This window comes from Protopterus annectens, chromosome 6.part1, assembly GCF_019279795.1.
Source record: "Protopterus annectens isolate FY-2018-M chromosome 6.part1, PAN1.0, whole genome shotgun sequence".
NCBI classification, from domain to species: domain Eukaryota; kingdom Metazoa; phylum Chordata; order Ceratodontiformes; family Protopteridae; genus Protopterus; species Protopterus annectens.
Window position 1 is genome coordinate 482,264,581 of NC_056738.1, and position 19,022 is coordinate 482,283,602.

Genomic DNA, 19,022 nt, shown 5'->3' on the forward strand with positions numbered 1-19,022 from the left:
AGTATTGGTCTCCAGGCTTTATCTTTTCTGGGTACCAGGAAAAGTCTTGAGTAAAATCCTTGTCCCTGTTCTTCCTGTGGTACTCTTTGAATAGCTCCCATGTCCATTAGAGCAGCAATTTCCTTTTGTGCCTCTGCCCATTGGTTTTGTGGCAGGTTCGCCATACCTTTTCATTTTGGAAGGGTGTGAAAGTGGAACCTGTAACCTTGAGTAACTATATTCAGTACCCATTTGTCCTGGGTAATTATGTGCCAATTTTGTGAGAAAAGTGCTAGCTTTCCCCCTAGGGGTGCTGCCAAAAGGTAAGTGCTTTGCCTTTGTAGAGGGAAGTCATTGGACTGTTTCCTGTAAGGTTGTGATTTGTCTTCTCCTTCTTTTGGGGTAGAAGCACCCCATTGTTTAGGTCTGTAGGATCCTTGGGGCTGAGATCTGCCTCTTGGGCGTCTGTATCTGCCTCTTTGTGGCCTGTCTGAGACCTGAAAGGACCAATTTTTTGAAGGCCAGTTTCAACCTGTAAGAAATCCTTTACTGTCTGCATAGATTTTGCTTTATCCTCCATTTTCTTTAACACCTCTTCTGCCTTAACACCAAACAAAGTATCATGCTGTAGTGGAGCATCCAATAATTTTACTTTAAGATGTTCAGGTAAACTTTGTTCTTTCAACCAAGCATGCCTTTGAATGACAGAGCCTGTAACTGCGGCTCTGCAAGAAGCCTCTAATGAATCAAAACCACATTGCAAAGTATGCTTTCCCACTTGTTCAGCTGCATGCAATAATTCCTGCATTTCCTTATTGTCAGGATTTTCTGAGTTTGTAAGCATTTTCTGTTTTAACAAAGACATAAGGTACTGTTGGTATTTTAGCATGTGAAACTGGCAGTTTAAGCCCTTACAGCTAAAGTAGCAGAAGTGTAGACTTTTTTCCCCAATCTATCCAGTGCTCTAGAATCCCTGTCAGAGGGGCAGGGTTTTTTGCAGTGGAAGCCTTAACCCCTTTGGGACCATGAGAAATTGTTTCTGGGTCAGCAGCAGGGTTTTTATAAAGAAATTTATGAGATTCAGGGACCCTGTAACACCTGTCTGGCTTGACTGGTGCAGGGGGTAAAGAATCAGGAGACAGACTGGATTCAGAGCAAACATCATCAACAATATCAAGCACAGGGGGATAGCAAGGGGTCTGTGCTGAGGCAATAAAAGAAAATCTCTGAGCCTTTTCTTGGATTCTGAATAATCCTGGCTTTCCCAGTGGAAATGTTCCCTCATGGTGTGCAGAATTTCCCCAAAAGAATAATCCTCAGGTGGAGAGGCTGAAGGTAGAGATTCTTCAGCATCAGAGTCCTCATAGGGAGGGAGAGAATAACCCTGATCTGAAGAGGAATCAGAGGAAAAAGAAACCTGATCAGAGGAATCATAATCAGTGTCTTGCCTAGGCCTTTTTCCAAAGTAATTAAGTCTTCGGCCATTTTAAACATCTGTTTCTTTGGCATAGATGACTGTCCAGGAGAATGCTGTACTTGTTTCCTTGTCTTTACTGGTGTCTTTGACTGTACCTTGGCTGTTGCAGAGGACTTAATAGTAAAGCTGTGAAGGTCTGAAAACACCCTCAGAAGCTGATGCCTGCTCAGCGGCTCCGGACCCATCTGAGGGAATAGTTTCCATAGGCCCAGTACCTTGAGTATCCAGAGGCCTAGTTGTCTCCACGTGGGAGTCGGATACGGCCTGTGGCTCTGAGGTAGCGGGTGTCAGGGGCTGCGAAAGCACCTCACTGAGAACCGGCGAACCAGCGACTGGCCTAGAAGAGGCTTCGTCGTCAGTTTTGGACCTCAGATGCCTGTCCTTTTCCTTGTCTTTGCATTTTATATGAATTCCGGTCATCGGTTGTTCCGACGGCATTATATAGTTAAACCTTCGGCCAAAGTAATGTAAGGCAAAATCAAACCGATGTTTAATAGTGCGTTTGTTGAATCTAGCACAAAACCGACAACTAGTAACTTCGTGGTCAGGGCCTAGGCAAGGAATACAGTAAGAGTGAAAATCCTTATGAGGTATTTGCTTCCCACAAGAAATACAATTGTTAACTTTTACTAGCATCAGTATGGAGCAAAAAAAAGTTTCCCCAACGGAGTACTTAGCTTTATTGATGACTTTGGTTCTGAAACTCTTTTTCGAAAACCTCAGGAGTCGGCCGACCGGCACTTGCAAACTGCTTTTACTTCGGGCACCGCGCGGCAAGAAAGACTGAAGAAAATGGCATCGGTTGCATCTTTTATACTCCTGGCGCACTGACTTCAGGTAAGAGGCGACATCAACCGACGCCGGACCAAGACTTTGGAACTCGGGCCAACTGCGGGTAGCCTGCCAGCAGGATAACCCAAGTGTAATGACTGCAACAGTGAAACACGATGAACATCTCCCTAGTGCAAAACCTTTGCAGCTGGTGGTTGAGGTGCGAGGCAAAGAGATCCACTTCTGGGGTCTACCACTCATGAGTGATTTGCAGGAAGATTTCTCTGTGCCATTCGTGGGGGGGGGGGTCCAATAAGTTTCTGCTTAGGTGGTCTGCCAGGGTGTTGTTGACCCCTGGTTGGTATTGGGCAATTAGGTGTAGCCCCATGGAGGTGGCTTTAAGCCTGAGACTTATGCCTATCCTGCACAGGGCGATAAAGATTGGGCGCCGCCCTGCTTGTTGATGTACCACATCACTGTGGTGTTGTCTGTTTTTATAAGGAGGACCCCTGGCCTGAGATGGGATTGGAAGGAAGTCACAGCCTTTTGTACTGCCATCATTTCTTTCAGATTTATGTGCAAGTGAAGTTGCTGGGCATTCCAAAGGTTTTGGGTACATCTGCCTGCTAGGTGAGCACCCCAAGCAATGTCTGAGGCGTTGGTGGTGATGGTCTGGCCAGAAGGGCGGTGAATGAAGGGAAGACCCTTGATGGCACAGGCCTCTGCCCACCAGAGAAATTCGACCCTTATACAAGGGATCAGAGGGAATGTGGTCTCTAGTGACTGAGAGTGCTGACACCAAAGGTTCTTTAAGTATCACTGAAGTTTTCTCATGTGAAGCCTGGCGAGGGGGATAAGAAGGATGCAAGATGCCATGTATCCCAGGGCTTGCAGGAACTTTCTCTCAGTGAGGTGGCTTCTGGAAGCCAGCTGCGTGAAGTTGAGAGGCAGGATGCTCTGCTTTTCTGGGGATAGGAAGGCCATTTGGGATGCTGTGTCTAGCACAGCTCCGAGGAAAATAATTTGTCTGGTGGGGTTTTGTTTTGATTTTTTCTTGTTCATGGTGAACTCTAGGGAAGCGTGGAGAGATTTGACAAAAAGAAGGTCCTGGAGCAACTTTTCTTTGCACTCTGCCTGAATGAGGCAGTCGTCCAGGTAAGGATAAATCTGTATATTTCTCTGTCTGCAGAATGCTATAGCTGGGGCCAAGCATTTGGTGAATACTCTGGGAGCAGTAGATAAGCCAAAAGGCAGTGCAGAGAACAAAAAGTGTTGATAGCCTGCTCTGAAGTGCAGGAATTTTCTGCACTTTTCCCTGATGGGGATGTGGAGGTAGGCATCTTTAAGATCTAGTGTCACAAGCCTGGCATTTTTTGTTAGCACAGGAAGGAGTTGCTGCATAGTTAGCATTCTGAATTTGGGGACCACCAAGGAGGTGTTCAGTTTAGATAGATCCAGGATGGGGTGCCAATTGCCCTCTTTTCTGGAAACAAGGAATAATCTAGTGTAAAAATCTTTTCCTGTTTGATCTGAAGGAACAGGTTCAACTGCCCCCTGGAATATTAGAGTTTGGACCTGTTTCAATGCCTCTGCTCACTGGTTTGGGGTGAGGTCTGGGTACACTCTTGGAATTGGGAGTTTGCTGAAAGAGAATCTGTAACCCTGAGAAATGACTTTTAAGACCCATTGGTCCTTGGTTATAGAAACCCAATTGTCTTGGAAAAGGGTGAGCCTTCCTCCTAGTTTTTGATGAGTGAAGGGAAGGCAGAGGGGGAGGGAAAGTCATTGTGACTGCTTGACATAAAAGCTTGGCTTAGAAAGTACAGTTGTGTACACTTACCATAAATGTAGATGTTTGAGTGTATTCACTGTTGCAGTCATTACATTTGGGTTATCTGCTTGCAGGTAGCCCTCAATCGGCCTGATTCTCAAAGTCTTGGGTCCTGCGTCAGTTGCTGTCTCATCTTCCATGACGTCAGGTAGTCATGGGTATAAAGCATGCAGCCGATGCCATTACATCAGTTTTTCTTGCCACAGATATCAGGTGCCCCCATAATGGGAAGCAATTATATACAAGGTTACACCTTCAACAAAAGCAAATACACCAGAAAGCTTTAAGCATAGTAAACAAGAACAGAGGTATAGTCAATAGAAGTCAGGGGGCTGGAGGGAGGGTAACCAGGACTGCAACAGTAAATACACTCGAACATCTACATTTACGGTAGGTGTACACAACTGTACTATGTCCTTTGTGTTTCAGTGTTGCAGTCATTACATTTGGGTAGATTCCCAAAGCTAAGGAAGGGAGGAGGCAATTAGATAGTGTTAGGACCAGCTATAAAGCCCTGTAAGACTGCAGTGGCAAAGCCAGCTCTGGACTTAGAAAGAATTGGCAAGTGGTAATGCTTGGTGAAGGTATGTACAGAACTCCAGGTAGCAGCTTCTAGGATGTCCCTGGTAGGGACACCTCTGAGAATGGCTGTGGAGGTAGATGCAGTCCTGGTAGTATGAGGTCTTATCCCCTGTGGGGTAGGTTTTCCATGGTGCTTATAGCAGAAATGAATGCAATGGCCTATCCACTTAGAAATGGTTTGCTTTGAAATGGCCTTTCCCTCTGCCCCTGCAGCAAATGTAACCAGCAGTTGTTCAGATTTCCTGAGAGGCTTAGTCCTGTCCAAGTAAAATCTAAGTTGCCTGCACACGTCCAAAGAGTGCAATATTTGTTCCCCTTTGTTCTGTGGATTAGAAAAGAAGGTTGGCAAATGAATGGACTGATTAAGGGCCACACTGGATACCACCTTGGGCATAAAGGAAGGATTGGTCCTGAGGGACACCCTGTCCGCATGAAAGATGATGAAAGGCTCCACTGCCATGAGGGCCTCTAATTCAGACACCCTTCTTCCTGAGGTGATGGCTAGAAGGAAGGCTGTTTTCCAATAAAGGAATTTCAACTGTGCATTTGCAGTTGGCTCAAAGGGAGGTAGAGTGAGCTTTTCCAATACAAAGTTAAGGTCCCAGGCTGGAGTAGGGGCTCTCCTGGGTGGTCTTAAGTTTTTGGCCCCTCTGAGGAATTGCTTCAGCAGTGGAAGAGAGAAGAGGGGTGGCTCTGTATTGTAATGTGCTGAAATGGCTGAGGCATGAATTTTGATGGAAGAAAAGGAAAGGCCCTTGTGAGGTATCTCAGTTAAGTATTGAAGAATGTGAGATCAATTGGGCACTGCTGTGCCCATCCCCTGAGTTTGGCTCCAGGAACAGAATCTTTTCCATTTTTCAGTATAGGATTTTCTAGTACAAGGCCTCCTTGCCTCCAGAATGATATCCATCACTTGCTTTCTGAGGGATGGTAACGGAGAAATCAGGTAATTAGCCAAGCTGCAAGGTTCATGGTTTGAAGCCATGGGTGCAGAACCTGGACCTCCTGCTGGGACAGTAGGGCAGGGGTCTGAGACAGGTGCCATGGTTCCAGCAGTGACACACTGCGCAAGAGGTGGTACCAGTGTTGGTGTGGCCAGTCTAGTGCAATAAGTATTGTCCTTGGTTTGTCCTGTTTGATCTTTAGTAGCACTTTGGAGAGGAGAAGCAGAGGGGGAAAGGCATAGACTGATAGGTTTTTCCAGGTGAAGGACAGGGCATCCACTTTCCAAGTTTGCCTGTGGGGAGTCCTTCTGCAGAATTTGTCCAATCGGTAGTTCTGAGGAGAGGCAAACAGGTCTAACTCTGAGCTCCCCCATTTGTTTCTCAAAATATTGAATATCTTTGGTTCCAATTTCCACTTGTGTGGGTCCATGAGATTTCTGCTTAGATCGTCTGCCAGTGTATTTAGTGTGCCTGGCAGGAATTGAGCTTGTATGTGCACTTAGTAGCTCAAGCCTGTGTTCCACAGAGCTATGGGTAGTCTGCAGAGAGGGTATGAGTGGGTTCCCCCTGCTTGTTTATGTACCACACAACAGTGGTGTTGTCTGTCTTTACCAATAATTGTCCTGGAAGAATGTGGTGCTTGAAGGCTGTCAGAGAATTCTGTACAGCTAACATTTCTTTTTGATTGATATGCAGGTGCATTTGACTCGGGTTCCATTTGCCATGAATGCATTGCCCTGCCAAGTGAGCCCCCCATGCATAGTCTGATGCATCTGTTGTTAGGGTTTGGCCGACAGGGGTTTAGACAAGGGATGATAGGAATCATTGATTCTAAGTCCTGAGAATGTTGACACCATAGGCTTTTTAAATACCACTGTAGTTTCCTCATATGCAGTCTTGCATATGGAATTAGTAGAATGCAAGAGGCCATGAACCCCAGGGCTTGCAGTATTTTCCTTGCAGATAGCTGGGTCTTTGTGGCCAGTAGTTTGAAGTAGGCTGTCAAACAAACTTGTTTCTCTGGCGTGAAGTAGGCCATCTGGGAAGTTGTATTCAAGCTTGTTCCCAGGAATACAATTTGTTGGCAGGGTAGTAGATGTGATTTATTTTCGTTTATGGTGTACCCCACAGAAGTTAGTAAATTCTTTACAAATGCCAGATGATTTAATAGTATGTCCTGGCTTTCTGCCTGAATTAGACAATCGCCCAGGTATGGTTATATTTGAATATTTCTTTGCCTGCAAAATGCAATGACTGGAGCTAAGCACTTTGTGAATACCCTGGGTGCAGTAGATAAGCCAAACAGCAGTGCAGAGAACTGATAGTGCATGAAGCCTGCTCTGAAGCGCAGGTATCTTCTGCAAGATTCCCTGATTGGGAAGTGCAGGTTCATCAGAATGCATTAAATTCTGTAATTCTTTATTTTCAGCACAGTCAGGAATCAACATCATTTTCTGTTTAAGCAATCCAATAATATGCTGCTGATACTTTAACATATGAAACTGGCAGTTTAAGGCCCTAATGGCCAAAGTTGCAGAAGTGTAAACCCTCTTACCCCATCTGTCCAGGGCCCTGGAATCTCTATCAGAGGGGGTAGGGTTTTTGACAGTAGTAGCCTTAATGCCTTTGGGTCCCTGTGAAATGGTCTCAGGATCCGCGGTACGATTCTTAAAGAGGAACTTTTGAGAATCAGGTACTCTGTAATACCTGTCAGGTTTTCTGGGAGCTGGGGGTAAAGGCATCATCTACAATGTCCAGTACAGGAGGGACAGCTAAAGGCCTGTGTTGAGGTTGGAGTAAGAATTCCGAAAGCCTCTTTTTGGAATCAGAGTAATCCTGGCTTTCCCAGTGGAAATGCTCTCTAAGAGTATGCAAAGTTTCACCAAAAGAGAAATCCTCTGGAGGGGAGGCAGAGGGAATTGAGTCCTCTGCATCAGAATCCTCATAGGTAGATAAGGGCAACTCTTGATCATCACAGAAAACAGAAATTTCAGAATCCTGATCAGAAGAATTAGAAGGAAAATCAGTTCTAGGTCTCATAGAGGCAGAAGGGTGGCTTCCCCTGATTAGAGTAATAAGGTCTTCAGCCATTCTTATCATTTGTTTTTTAGGCATAGGGGCCATCGGTTTTCTAGTCGTGGATCGAGATTTAGGCCTTGAAGAAGAAGATGGCGTTGGTTTAATATGCAAGTCAGTAGGTCTGAATACACCCTCAGAAGCTGGTGCCTGCACAGTGGCTCCAGACCCATCCAAGGTAGAGACATCTGCATGTTCCACAGTCGAAGAAGCATCTCACGGCATACTAGACTCCAAATGGGTCTCAGTAGAGGCCTGCGAATCTGAAGTAGTGTGTATCAGGGGCTGCGAAAGCGCCTCACTGAGTACCGGCGAACTTGCGACTAGCTTAACGGAAGCACCGTAGGCAGCTATGGACCTATGCGGCCTGTCTCTGTCTTTATCTTTGCGTTTTTTCAGAATTTTGGTAGTCGGGTGGCTTACCGAAGCCATTTCTGGATAACTGAACCGAGTACCAAAATATTTGGTCCGAAAATGAACCAACGACGAATACTTTGAGATTTGAATAAGACACAAAACTGACAGCGAGGGATTTCGTGGTCGGGCCTAAACAAGGAATGCAGCATGAATGAAAATCTTTATGAGAAATACAATTGTTAACTTTTACTGACATCGGTTTAGAGCAAGAAAAAGTTTCCCCAACGGGGTACTTAGCTTTGTTGAAGACTTCAGATCTGAAACTCGAAAATGAAAATATCAGGAGTCAGCTGACCGGCACTTGCGAACTGCTTCTGCTTCAGGCACCGCACAGCAAGAAAGACTGATGTAATGGGGTCGGCTGCATGCTTTATACCCCTGACTACCTGACGTCATGGAAGAAGAGACAGAAACCGACGCAGGACCCAAGACTTTGAGAATCAGGCCGACTGAGGGCTACCTGCAAGCAGATAACCCAAATGTAATGACTGCAACAGTGAAACACGAAGAACATCTACCCTGCCTTATAGCTGGAAGTGGTCCATTGTTTGCTTCTTTACTGGCCCTGGGATAGGGGCCTGGTTGGCCTGGCCCTGTGGGGCTTACCTTGGCCCTGTCTGCTGAGTGCAGGGAAGGCCCAGTGCTTACAGGGAAAGTTCCTGCTGAATCTGGGCGGTTGAACTTAAAAGAAATCTTTTAATGTTTGCATAGATTTTGCTTTGTCTTCCATCTTTTTAAGCACTTTTTCTGCTTTTTCTCCAAACAGGTGCTCCTTGTCTAAGGGTGCATCAATAAGTTTGGACTTGACATGATCAGGGAGAGGTTGTTCCTTCAGCTATGCATGTATCCTAATAACAGATCCTGTCACTGCTGCCCTGCTAGAGGCTTCTAGGGCATCATATCCACATTGTAATGACTGCTTGGCCACTTGACAAACAGAGTGTAGCAATTCTGCCAGTTCTTTTGAGTTGGCACAGTCAGGAGAGGAAGCAATCTTCTCTTTTAATTGTTCCAAAGTATGTTGTTGATATTTTAACATATGGAACTGACAAGTGAGTGCTCTGATAGCTAAGGTTGCAGAGGTATATACTTTCTTACCCCATTTGTCCAGAGCTCTGGAGTCTTTGTCAGAATGAAGAGGATTCTTGGCAATACTATTCTTAGCTCTTTTGGGTCCCTGTGTAATGACGTCATGGTCTGCAGCAGGATTTCTATACAGGTATTTGTGAGAATCCGGTACTCTGTAGTACCTGTCAGGTTTACTTGGAGCAGGAGGCAGGGCATCAGGGGCTAAGATGGATTCATGGAAACCATCATCCACCACTTCCAGAACTGGTGGGATGGCCAGAGGTCTGTGCTAGGGCAGGTCCAGAAACTCTCTAAGTCTTTTCTTAGACTGTGGAAAGTCTTGAGATTCCCATTGGAAATGGTCCCTGAGGGAATGAAGGGTTTGCCCAAAGGAGAGGTCCTCTGGAGGGGAGGCAGAAGGGATGGACTCTTCTGCACATGAATCCTCATAAACAGTTATCACATTCTTCAGACTCTTCGTCTGTCATAATTTCTGGAGGGGGATACCTTTTCCTTTTAGGAGTGGGGGCCTGAGTGCCTCGGATAAGGGAGATGAGATCCTTCGCCATTTTAAGCATTTGAACTTGGAGTGGAGGAGCAGTAGCACGATGGTGGCTAGAAGCAGATTTCCTAGGAGTGGCCTGGCTTCTAGGCCTGAGAGAATCCATCGGTCTTTGAGAAGCAGTAGTCGGATGTGAAGACGTAGTTTTTTTGTCTAGAATCGGTAGTGCGAAAGGCCTCCTCGGAAGCCGGTGCCTGCATCGTGGCTCCGGATCCAAATGAGGCAGAGACAGCCAAAGGCTCGGAAGACAAAGTAAATTTCTGCAGCATACCGGACTCCGAAAGGGTCTCAGCAGAGGCCTGCGTAGATAGCGAGTTGGGCATCAGGGGCTGCGAAAGCACCTCACTGAATTCTGGAGAATGGACGACTTGCTTAGCGGTAGCATCGTCGGAAGGCTTAGCCTTGTGTGGCCTGTCTCTATCTTTATCTATATGTTTTTTCAGAATATCCACAGATTGTTGGCTGACAGACACCATATCAGAATTCGAAGACAGAACACGGAAATAACTGTCACAAAAAAGAGCTCTATGGCAAATGGTTTTCACATTAAAGAGGGCACAGAACCGGCAACGAGGGACGCTGTGGTCTGGGCCTAAACAAGTGATGCTGTAAGAATGAACGTCTCGGTGTGGGATCTGCTTTTCACAGGCGAGACAATTGTTAACTTTTTCAGACATCGGTTAGTGCAAGAAAAAAGGGTCCCCAACAGGGTACATATCTTTAGAGGTTTTCTGCTGAAATTCAATTTCTGGTAGCGACCGATCGGCACTCGTGTGAACAGCTTCTGCTACAGGCTCCACGGCAAGAAAGACTGATGTAATGACGTCGGCTGTCTTGCTTTATAGCACTGACGACCTGACGTCAGACTAGAGGCGATGGCAGCCGGCGCACAAAAACACTGAACCTGGTATTCGGGCCGACCGAGGGCTACCACAGCAGGGATAACCCACAGCAGGGATAACTCACAGGTGAGGACTGCAAACGTGAAACACGAAGAACATCTGAGCTCGCCACTGAGTCTGAATCAGAAAACTGAGGTGAAAACCCTGTGTCTGTCTCTTCCCCTTCCTGTCTAGATTCGAAATCTTGAATCACTTCAGGAAAACAGGTATCTCTGTTCCTTTTACCAGAAACTACCTTATAAGAAGGATGAATAGCCTAAATTAAACCCTGAACGAGACCCAGTAAACTACTCCTTTTGACAGGAAAAATGGGGCTAAAGGTGTTTATTAATGGCAGCAGCAGCTTCCCTAGGGACATTCTGACTAAACAAAGAAGCCTTACCTAAACCCTCTCCCAGGACCAATAAGAGTGGATCACCTTTGCTCTCGAGGAGACCCCAGCAGCCATAGAGGACATGGCTAACCCTCAGTCCACAGTGGTTGTAGGTGCTACACCAGGTGGATCCAGGATAAAAGATGAGTGGTCTGAGAAACAAGCTATGGCCTCAACAGTCACCCATCTGCAACAAAGACAAACTGCTAGCCTACTGTGGTGGCAGTGCCTGTTTGCTTGACTTTTTCTTTTAGTGGGTAGAAGTACTGACTGTGTGACCTGTTTGTTTTATGGTCAAGCTGAAAATGGTGCCTTTTTCCTAAGGAAAGCAAACAGCAAAAGCGGATAAAAAATTAATGTCTTTAAAAGTTACTTTTTTCCACAAAAAAATCATAGTACAAAGCACTTTAAGATGCTATGCCAGATCCAAAAAAGTAAAATCTCCACAAATAAAAAAATGTTTTTTAATTAAACAGCTTCTAAACTGACAGGAAAAAAGTGCACTCTTAAATTAAAAGTACAGTTAAATCTCGTGACAGTCCATTAAAACACAAACTCCTATCTTGAAAATAACTTTCCTAAACAGGAAAGCACACAAAACATTATTTTAATGTGGAAGGTTTTTCCCCAAAGTTAACTTATCTGCCCAGCAAGGGAGCAGCACGAGCTGTGTTGATCTTTGAAAGCCTGCATAGGAGCACTCTCTTCAATGGCAAGAAAGCCCTGAAGGGCTTGACACCCAAACCTGTCTTTAGTCAGCTCAGATCGAGCTGAATGACAGTTTGGGTGCACAGAAGGTGCCTTGAAGCTTTGGTAGCTGGCCAGCTGTTACATTCTTAAAAGGATATAAACCATATAGCTAAGGTTACTGCAGCACTGATCAATACGATGAACATCTTGTCTTCTGGCAAAATATCAAAAATGTTAAAAGCAATTCCTTGAAAAACTGAAACATCTATCTAATAATTAAGGGTATCACAAGAAACCAAGAAAAGGAAAACAGAACTGTGTTTAGCAGAAGAAAAATATGGGGAAAAAAACATGATGCACTGCAACATATGGTAGCTTATCAACTAACTGCAACATAACTCTTACCAGGTTTGTTTCATTAAGATCTTAAATCCATCTGGACAAGTTGAAGGTACAGGTAGGTGTAGACTATTACTTCCCACTCCCCAAATTATTGCTGATGAATCCACATCCTTGTAAGGGATTTCTCCTGTCAGCAGCTCCCAAAGCACCACTCCAAATGACCTGAGCAAACAAAATCAGAAACTTTTTGCACAGAGTTTATAGGCTTATCTTTCTAAACAAAAATGTTACATAACTCCATAGGCAATGCAAAAGAAATAAATATTCAGCTGGCAGACAGATAACTGTGAGGGAAGGGCGCAAAGAAGGAAACAGAATCTAGTATTCAGGAAACTGCTGTTCTTCCCTACAGAAAGAAAACAGAACCCTTTTCTAAAAGTGAAACATTGCAAAGGCTTTTAAATAATGCTACTTATGAAGTGATGTGTATGCTGTACTTAAGTACAAAACGCATTAAAAATGGTTTCCTGTGAGCATATAACTTAAAAGATGGAAATCCTATGTGTGTGATGAGCAGTTCATTTCCATGGCCCCCTGTGAAATTAGCAAACCTACAGCTCTGTATAAATGATTTTTGTTGGTCTTGCTGCACTCTGCTGAACCCAACAAAAAGTCAGATGCTCTCTCTCTCTCTCTCTCTCTATATATATATATATATATATATATATATACATGGGAAAGTACAGAGGAAGAGAAATGGCTGGTAGAAAGAGAAAGAAAGCATGGCAGCAAAAAGAGTAAACATTCACTAGCATAAAATCCCGTGCTTACTTTAAATAACTACAAACACATTCACAGGTCTAAGATTTGCATGGCTGTAAATGTAACTTTACTAATTACAATAAAAGACATTCACTTAATGCAAAACATTAAATCAAGACATAAAAACAATACATGACAAAGAAAACATATGAAACAGAAGTCATAAAATTTTAGTTGCAAGATACTAAATATGAAACGGTATTTGGATGGTTATAACTTTAATAAGTCACAGCACGAGTCTTCTACACGAGATACACAAGGCAATACTGTAATGCATGACAAATGTGGTTAGTCTTTCTAGTTCATAATGTAGATCGGGCACAGAAAAGGAATGCCATGAGTATTTGAGAGGGACATATGCTGCCACTTCCAGAATAAAACTCTTCTACGTCCATCACAATGTCTGCACTTTAATAGAAATAATGGACACATTTACATGGAAATGCTGAGGTTGTAGCCACACTGATTCTGCATGCTTGAACATTCATGCCTATACCTTTATAAACAGTGACAGTTAAAAAAAAAAAAACTACTTGTGTAAATGAAAGTCACGTTTTCATAATTGCAAGATGTGGACCCATCTTCAGTAACTGGAAGGACAACATACTACAGATGTAGGAAGGATTTGCAGACTTGTGCATCCAAAGTACATCACACGAATCTGATGCACTGGATGGACATAAGTTATGATTGGCTGCGTTGACTGTAGTACTCAGTCAGGAAAAGTCTGATCAAAAAACAGGATTACTGATTCAGTGCCTCTGAAAAAAGGTACAGTAAGGAGTTGTATAAAGGAAAAAGTTGGTCCAGCACATGATGTGCTATGACTTCTGCCAAGCACTTTGTGAATATGGTAAACACCCTGGGGATAATGTGAGACTGAAAGTATTGATATCTTTTCGATTCCTAGAAAACTTTTATGTGTAGACAGGTACCCTGAAGATCTAAACAGCACATCCAGTCTGTTGTGCAAGACAAGGAATGATTGTTTGTACTGAAAATATTCTGAACTTTTCTTTCGGCACAAATTCACATAGGTCACTGAGCTCTATAGCTGACATGAGGTTCTTTGTTTTCTCTAGCATCAAAAATAATCTTGAGTTGTAACCTTGATTTCTATGATCTGGTGAGACTTCTTGGATGGCTTTGTTTCTCACAAAAAATGGTGATCTCCTACTCGGTCTGTTTTCTCTGATAGGGTGAGGTATTCAGAAGGGATACAGGCATGGGCAGGGAAATCCCAGGAAGGGTATTGTGCAACCCCCAGACAGTATGTCTCTGATTGACCTGACTCATGCGGTTTTAGAACATTTGCGGTAGTACAGGAACAGACATTCCCAAGTGCCTCCAGAGAGCAGCAGTTCAGGAATGCTTCAGGAGTGCTACTGCTGATCCAAAGTGGTGACTGCAGTCTCCTAGGCAATGGTGGGAATCTCTGCCTCTGGCTTGTCCATTATTTTGGAAGTAGCTTTAGTTCTGGCATCCTCTTAGTGACCTTGCTGTGGCGCACACCAGAACCGCATTCCACACTGGCTTCCCTCGGTCTTACAAAAAGCCCTTTGTGAAGGATAGAAATTCAGACCCAGAGACCTTCAGGGTCTTAAATCCCTCCTCCATTTCCATAAGTTGCTTGCTCCTGTCCTCACTGAATAGGACAAGTTTTGTGAAGGGGGAGTCTATGAAGTATGCCTTGGTATCCCTTTGCAAAACTGATAAGCTCCAGTGATGCAAGCTAGTGCATGGGGATGTCTACAGTATTAACTTTCTCAATTTGTTCTGACATCGGCTGAGGCAAGAAAAAATGTTCCCCAACGGGGTACTTAGCTTTTAGATGACTTCGGTACTGAAAACACAGCAGCTGACCGACCGGCACTTGTGAACTGCTTCTGCTTCGGGCACCGCGCGGCAAGAAAGACTGAAGAAGATGGCATCGGCCGATGCCTTTATACTCCAGCCGTTCTGACGTCGGAGAGGAGGCGACACCAGCCGACGCCGGACCCAGACTTTGGAATCCGACCGACCGAGGACTGCCTGAGGCAGGACAACCCATATGTTATGACTGCAGTTGCATTCTTGAAGGACATCAATGGGGTCTGGTTTTGGGGGTCTATGACTAAACTGGCCAACATCTGGACGGCTGAAAGGTCTGGCACAATTTCCTCAGCATATGTGCATTTAAGATGTCAGGGTTGTTCCACACTGCCTTGGTGACATCTTTAAGGATGTCCATCAAGAGTGGGACCAACCAGGTGGTCTGGGGCATTAATCTGCATGGCTGTTGCAGCCTACAATAGTTGAAAAAAACTGACACAGTAAGCCTTAGAAACACTGAACTGGTGGTGAAATAGTGTTGCTTGCTGGTACGATAATCAATGAACTTAGAGAAGAAAAGAGAGAAAAGAACTTGGGTATGGAAAACCCTCCCAGCACCCTTTAAGTAACAGCACAGAAGATAATGAGTCTTGGGCATCATCCCTAACCTCCCATGTTGTTTCTGCTAACTCTCTGCAGTCTATCTCAGGGACAAAAGCCCAGGGCACATTTATCTCTGCATGCAGATGAACTCTGGCAGTTGCTGAGAAGGCTCTACAAGTGTCACAGTCTCCACTGCTTCTTTTGATGTATAGAGTGAGGCAACGTCTAGCATCGCAGCCATGATTAACACCAAACAGGACAACAGCATGGGTACTGATGTTTGCAGCCAGCTTCAATTGTTTCTTTGGACCCGCCAAATCTGCTTTCCTGGTGGTGCAAGGTCAACAAAGTCCTCACCTGTTTGGTCAGAAACACTCCTGTGCATACTCTTCTTTTCTGCTGTGACTGGTATGTGAGATAAAGCAGCAGTTTTTATATAGACTCCAGTCTCTCCACATGTAGTTGAAAGTACTAAGCAACTTCTTCTTGCTGCTAATACCCTGATTCATTGAAAAACAGTGGTGGTAGTACCAATTTTCAAACCATACATGAAGTTACACCAAAAACAGTTTATTTGATAAAGCTTTCGGGTCTACACCCTTCATCAGTATGATTTTACAACAGTAATAACACATTTAAATAGGAGAGTCAATTAAACACATGCTTCAGCCCAACCCACTCAATCAACAAACTAAAATTATTTAAAAGAGCAACACCATAAAACATAGAAATTGTACATGCTATAAGCTTGATATCACTTAAATATAACTTAAAAAACTATATATGTAGAATTATACAATGCTTCAATAAATTTAATTTAAACTGGTTATATATACCTATACCTATACCTATATATACATATCTATACTAACACAATACAAACATTACAAATTCTAATGCCCAAATTTTCAATTAACTCAATAACTACTTCATAACTTTTCTCTCTGTTTTTTAACTAATAAGGGTTTCAAGTTCACAGCATTATTTAAACCTGGACTTACATCAGCTTGAAGCCTGATGATCCATTCCAATTCTTTTAATTCTAGGAGATTATTAATAACACCTTTTCTTATACTAATATTAACTGTTGCCAATACCCTAAATTTAAATACATGATTTGTTCCTTTTTCCATAATATGTTTACTTAAAGCATTCGTTAGTATTTTTCTCCTGATATCTGATTTATGTTCTATTATTCTTTCTTTAAGTTTTCTAATGGTTTTGCCTACATAAAATGAAGTGCAGGTTGAACACGTGGCTAAATACACAATTTTTTCTGCGTTACATGTTGTTAATGCATTTATTTTAAAGGTTTGACCATCAATAGGATGTTCAAAATAGTCCCTACCTTCAAATAAATCACTGCAACAAGAACAATTATAACATTTCCTTATGCCTAACTGTTTCTTAATTAAAGACCTAACTTGGAAGTCCTTATAGCATAGCTTTTGTTTTAAAGTCTCAGCACTTCTCTACGCCAAACTAGGTTTATCTCCCACTATAGATTGAATTTCAGGCATAGCTAACAATATAGGCCAAGTTTTTCTTAATATAGCATTCACATTATATGTATTAAGATTATAAGTAGTTATATACCTAACAAACTCCATGCCTTTATATACTTTATCCCTTTCAGATGCTATGCCTCCTAGTAGTATAGGTTTATATTTTCCTTCCCTCTCTATCATAACCCTATTTAATTCCTGGTCAATGAGTTCTTTAGGGTAACCACTTGCTTGAAATTCTTGGGCTATGCTATCAACTTGCTTGATAAAGCTATCATCATCTGTATTTAACTTACACAGTCTAATAAACTGTGATTTCAAAATTCCTTTATAAATATGGGGTGCATAAATACTGCTCTTGGTTATATATCTTAAGGAGTCAACTTCTTTCTTATACACCTTTGATATTAATTTATTGTTCCTTTTTGAAAGTGTTACATCTAAAAAGTTAATATTATCCTTAGATACTTCCATTTTAAATCTCAAAAAGTCAGTTGAACCATTTAAATAATGTAGATATTCCTCAAGTTCTACTTGTGAGCCTTTCCATAACAAAAAACAGTCATCGACAAATCTTTTGTAAAAAACTGTTAAATGATTTAAAGGGTTGTCACTGTGTATTAATACCTCTTTCTCCCATTCATATAATACTATATTGGCATAGTGTTTGCCACTGATGTACCCACTGCAACACCTTTAAGCTGTAAAAACAATTCTTGATCAAAAATAAATACATTATGCATCAATACCACTTCTAAAAGTGCACATAATGTTTCTATTTCCCTACTATGCATTTTTATCTCATTATTTAAGAAATTTCTTATTGCATTAACTCCATACTCATTAGGAATTACTGTGAAGAGGGATGTAATGTCCAAAGTAACCATGATACAATCATCCACATTATTTTCAGATTGCCATCCATGCAGGCATTCCAGAAAATCATCAGTGTTTTTCAACACTGTATTACAAGTTTTTAAATATTTTCCTAACATATTCTGTAGATACTTAGAAATGGGTTCTGTTACCCTTCCACCACCTGAGACTATAGGCCTCAGGGGTGGATCCATTAAATCTTTATGTATTTTAGGGTTGCCATATATTTGGGGTATTCTAGGGCATGAAACAGTCAAATAATTAAATAATTCCAAGCTAATATCATTAGTTAATTGTAAATCATAAATCATCATATTAACTCCAGCTATGATTTTCTGTACTTGAATGTAAGGAATTTCTCTGAATGTTTGCACATCATTCAAAATCTCATAAAGTTTTGTATAATAAAATTCTCTTTGCATAATAACACTTGCACCCCCTTTGTCTGCTTGCTTAATCACAATAGCATCATTAGACATTAATTCATTCAAAGCCAGGTTCTCCTGGTATGTAATATTATATACTTTCTTATTAAATGCTCTACTTTTGTAATAATTCCTTATGTCACATTCAACTACGTTCGAAAAAGCAATTAAAACCGGGCATAACAAAGGCATAAATAAACTTGATCTCTTAAAAGCAGATTTATGTTCATTTTCATTTTTAAAAATCAATTTAAGTGCAATATTACGTATAAACATTTTTAAATCCAATAACGCTTGCACTACATTGTCTCTCTTGTTCGGAATAAACTTTAGCCCCTTACTTAAAAGTGAGCTTTGTGCTTCTGTTAATTTAAAATTTGATAAATTTAAAGTACCTTTAATTACTTTAATCAACATTTGTTCGGTTTGTCGTGGACTAATGGACTGCTGATCTTCCGTTTCCCATTCGCGTTCGGTAACTGCTGCTGTTGAAATAAAAAAGAAGTCTCCTTCTGCGTAGATGGTGAAGCAACCTTCTCAGGATGTTTCAAAAGAAAAGGTGAAAGTGAAGTAATTTCCTTCTGAACTAGTCTCTTGTTCGCTACTTCTGGCGCCATGTTGGTTTTTGCTCTAGGGCGTACTACATCACTCTTATTGACGTCGTTGTCATCGAAATGCGCTGCCTGTCGTCGTTCTCCTTCAGTAGCTCTTAAAGTAACAGATGTGCTTTTCATATTAGAATTAGACACTATAGAGGTCTGTGTCGAACCTCTTAATGATGCGTTAACAGGTTCAAAAGTGTCTAATTGATCTAGTGTATTAGATTTTCTATTGTTTTGAACACTAGGTTGCATTTTCTTTTCACTAACACCCTTAGGTGCATCTCTTGGCCATGAAAAAATTCGATTTTGCTTAAAATCGGACATGTCCCTTTGTAGTTTAGTTTTTTTCCTTTGTTGCAGTCT

General features: G+C 42.4%; 1 protein-coding gene across 1 annotated transcript in view; it reads right to left on the reverse strand.

Annotated features, from left to right (window-relative positions):
* The window catches only part of MAP3K13 (mitogen-activated protein kinase kinase kinase 13), a 1,545,737-nt gene that overhangs the window by 558,230 nt on the left and 968,485 nt on the right, over window positions 1–19,022 (reverse strand). The window contains exon 7 of the mRNA XM_044075937.1: window positions 12,078–12,236. Within this exon, the coding sequence (XP_043931872.1) occupies window positions 12,078–12,236 (159 nt within the window). The remainder of the gene's footprint in view (window positions 1–12,077; window positions 12,237–19,022) is intronic.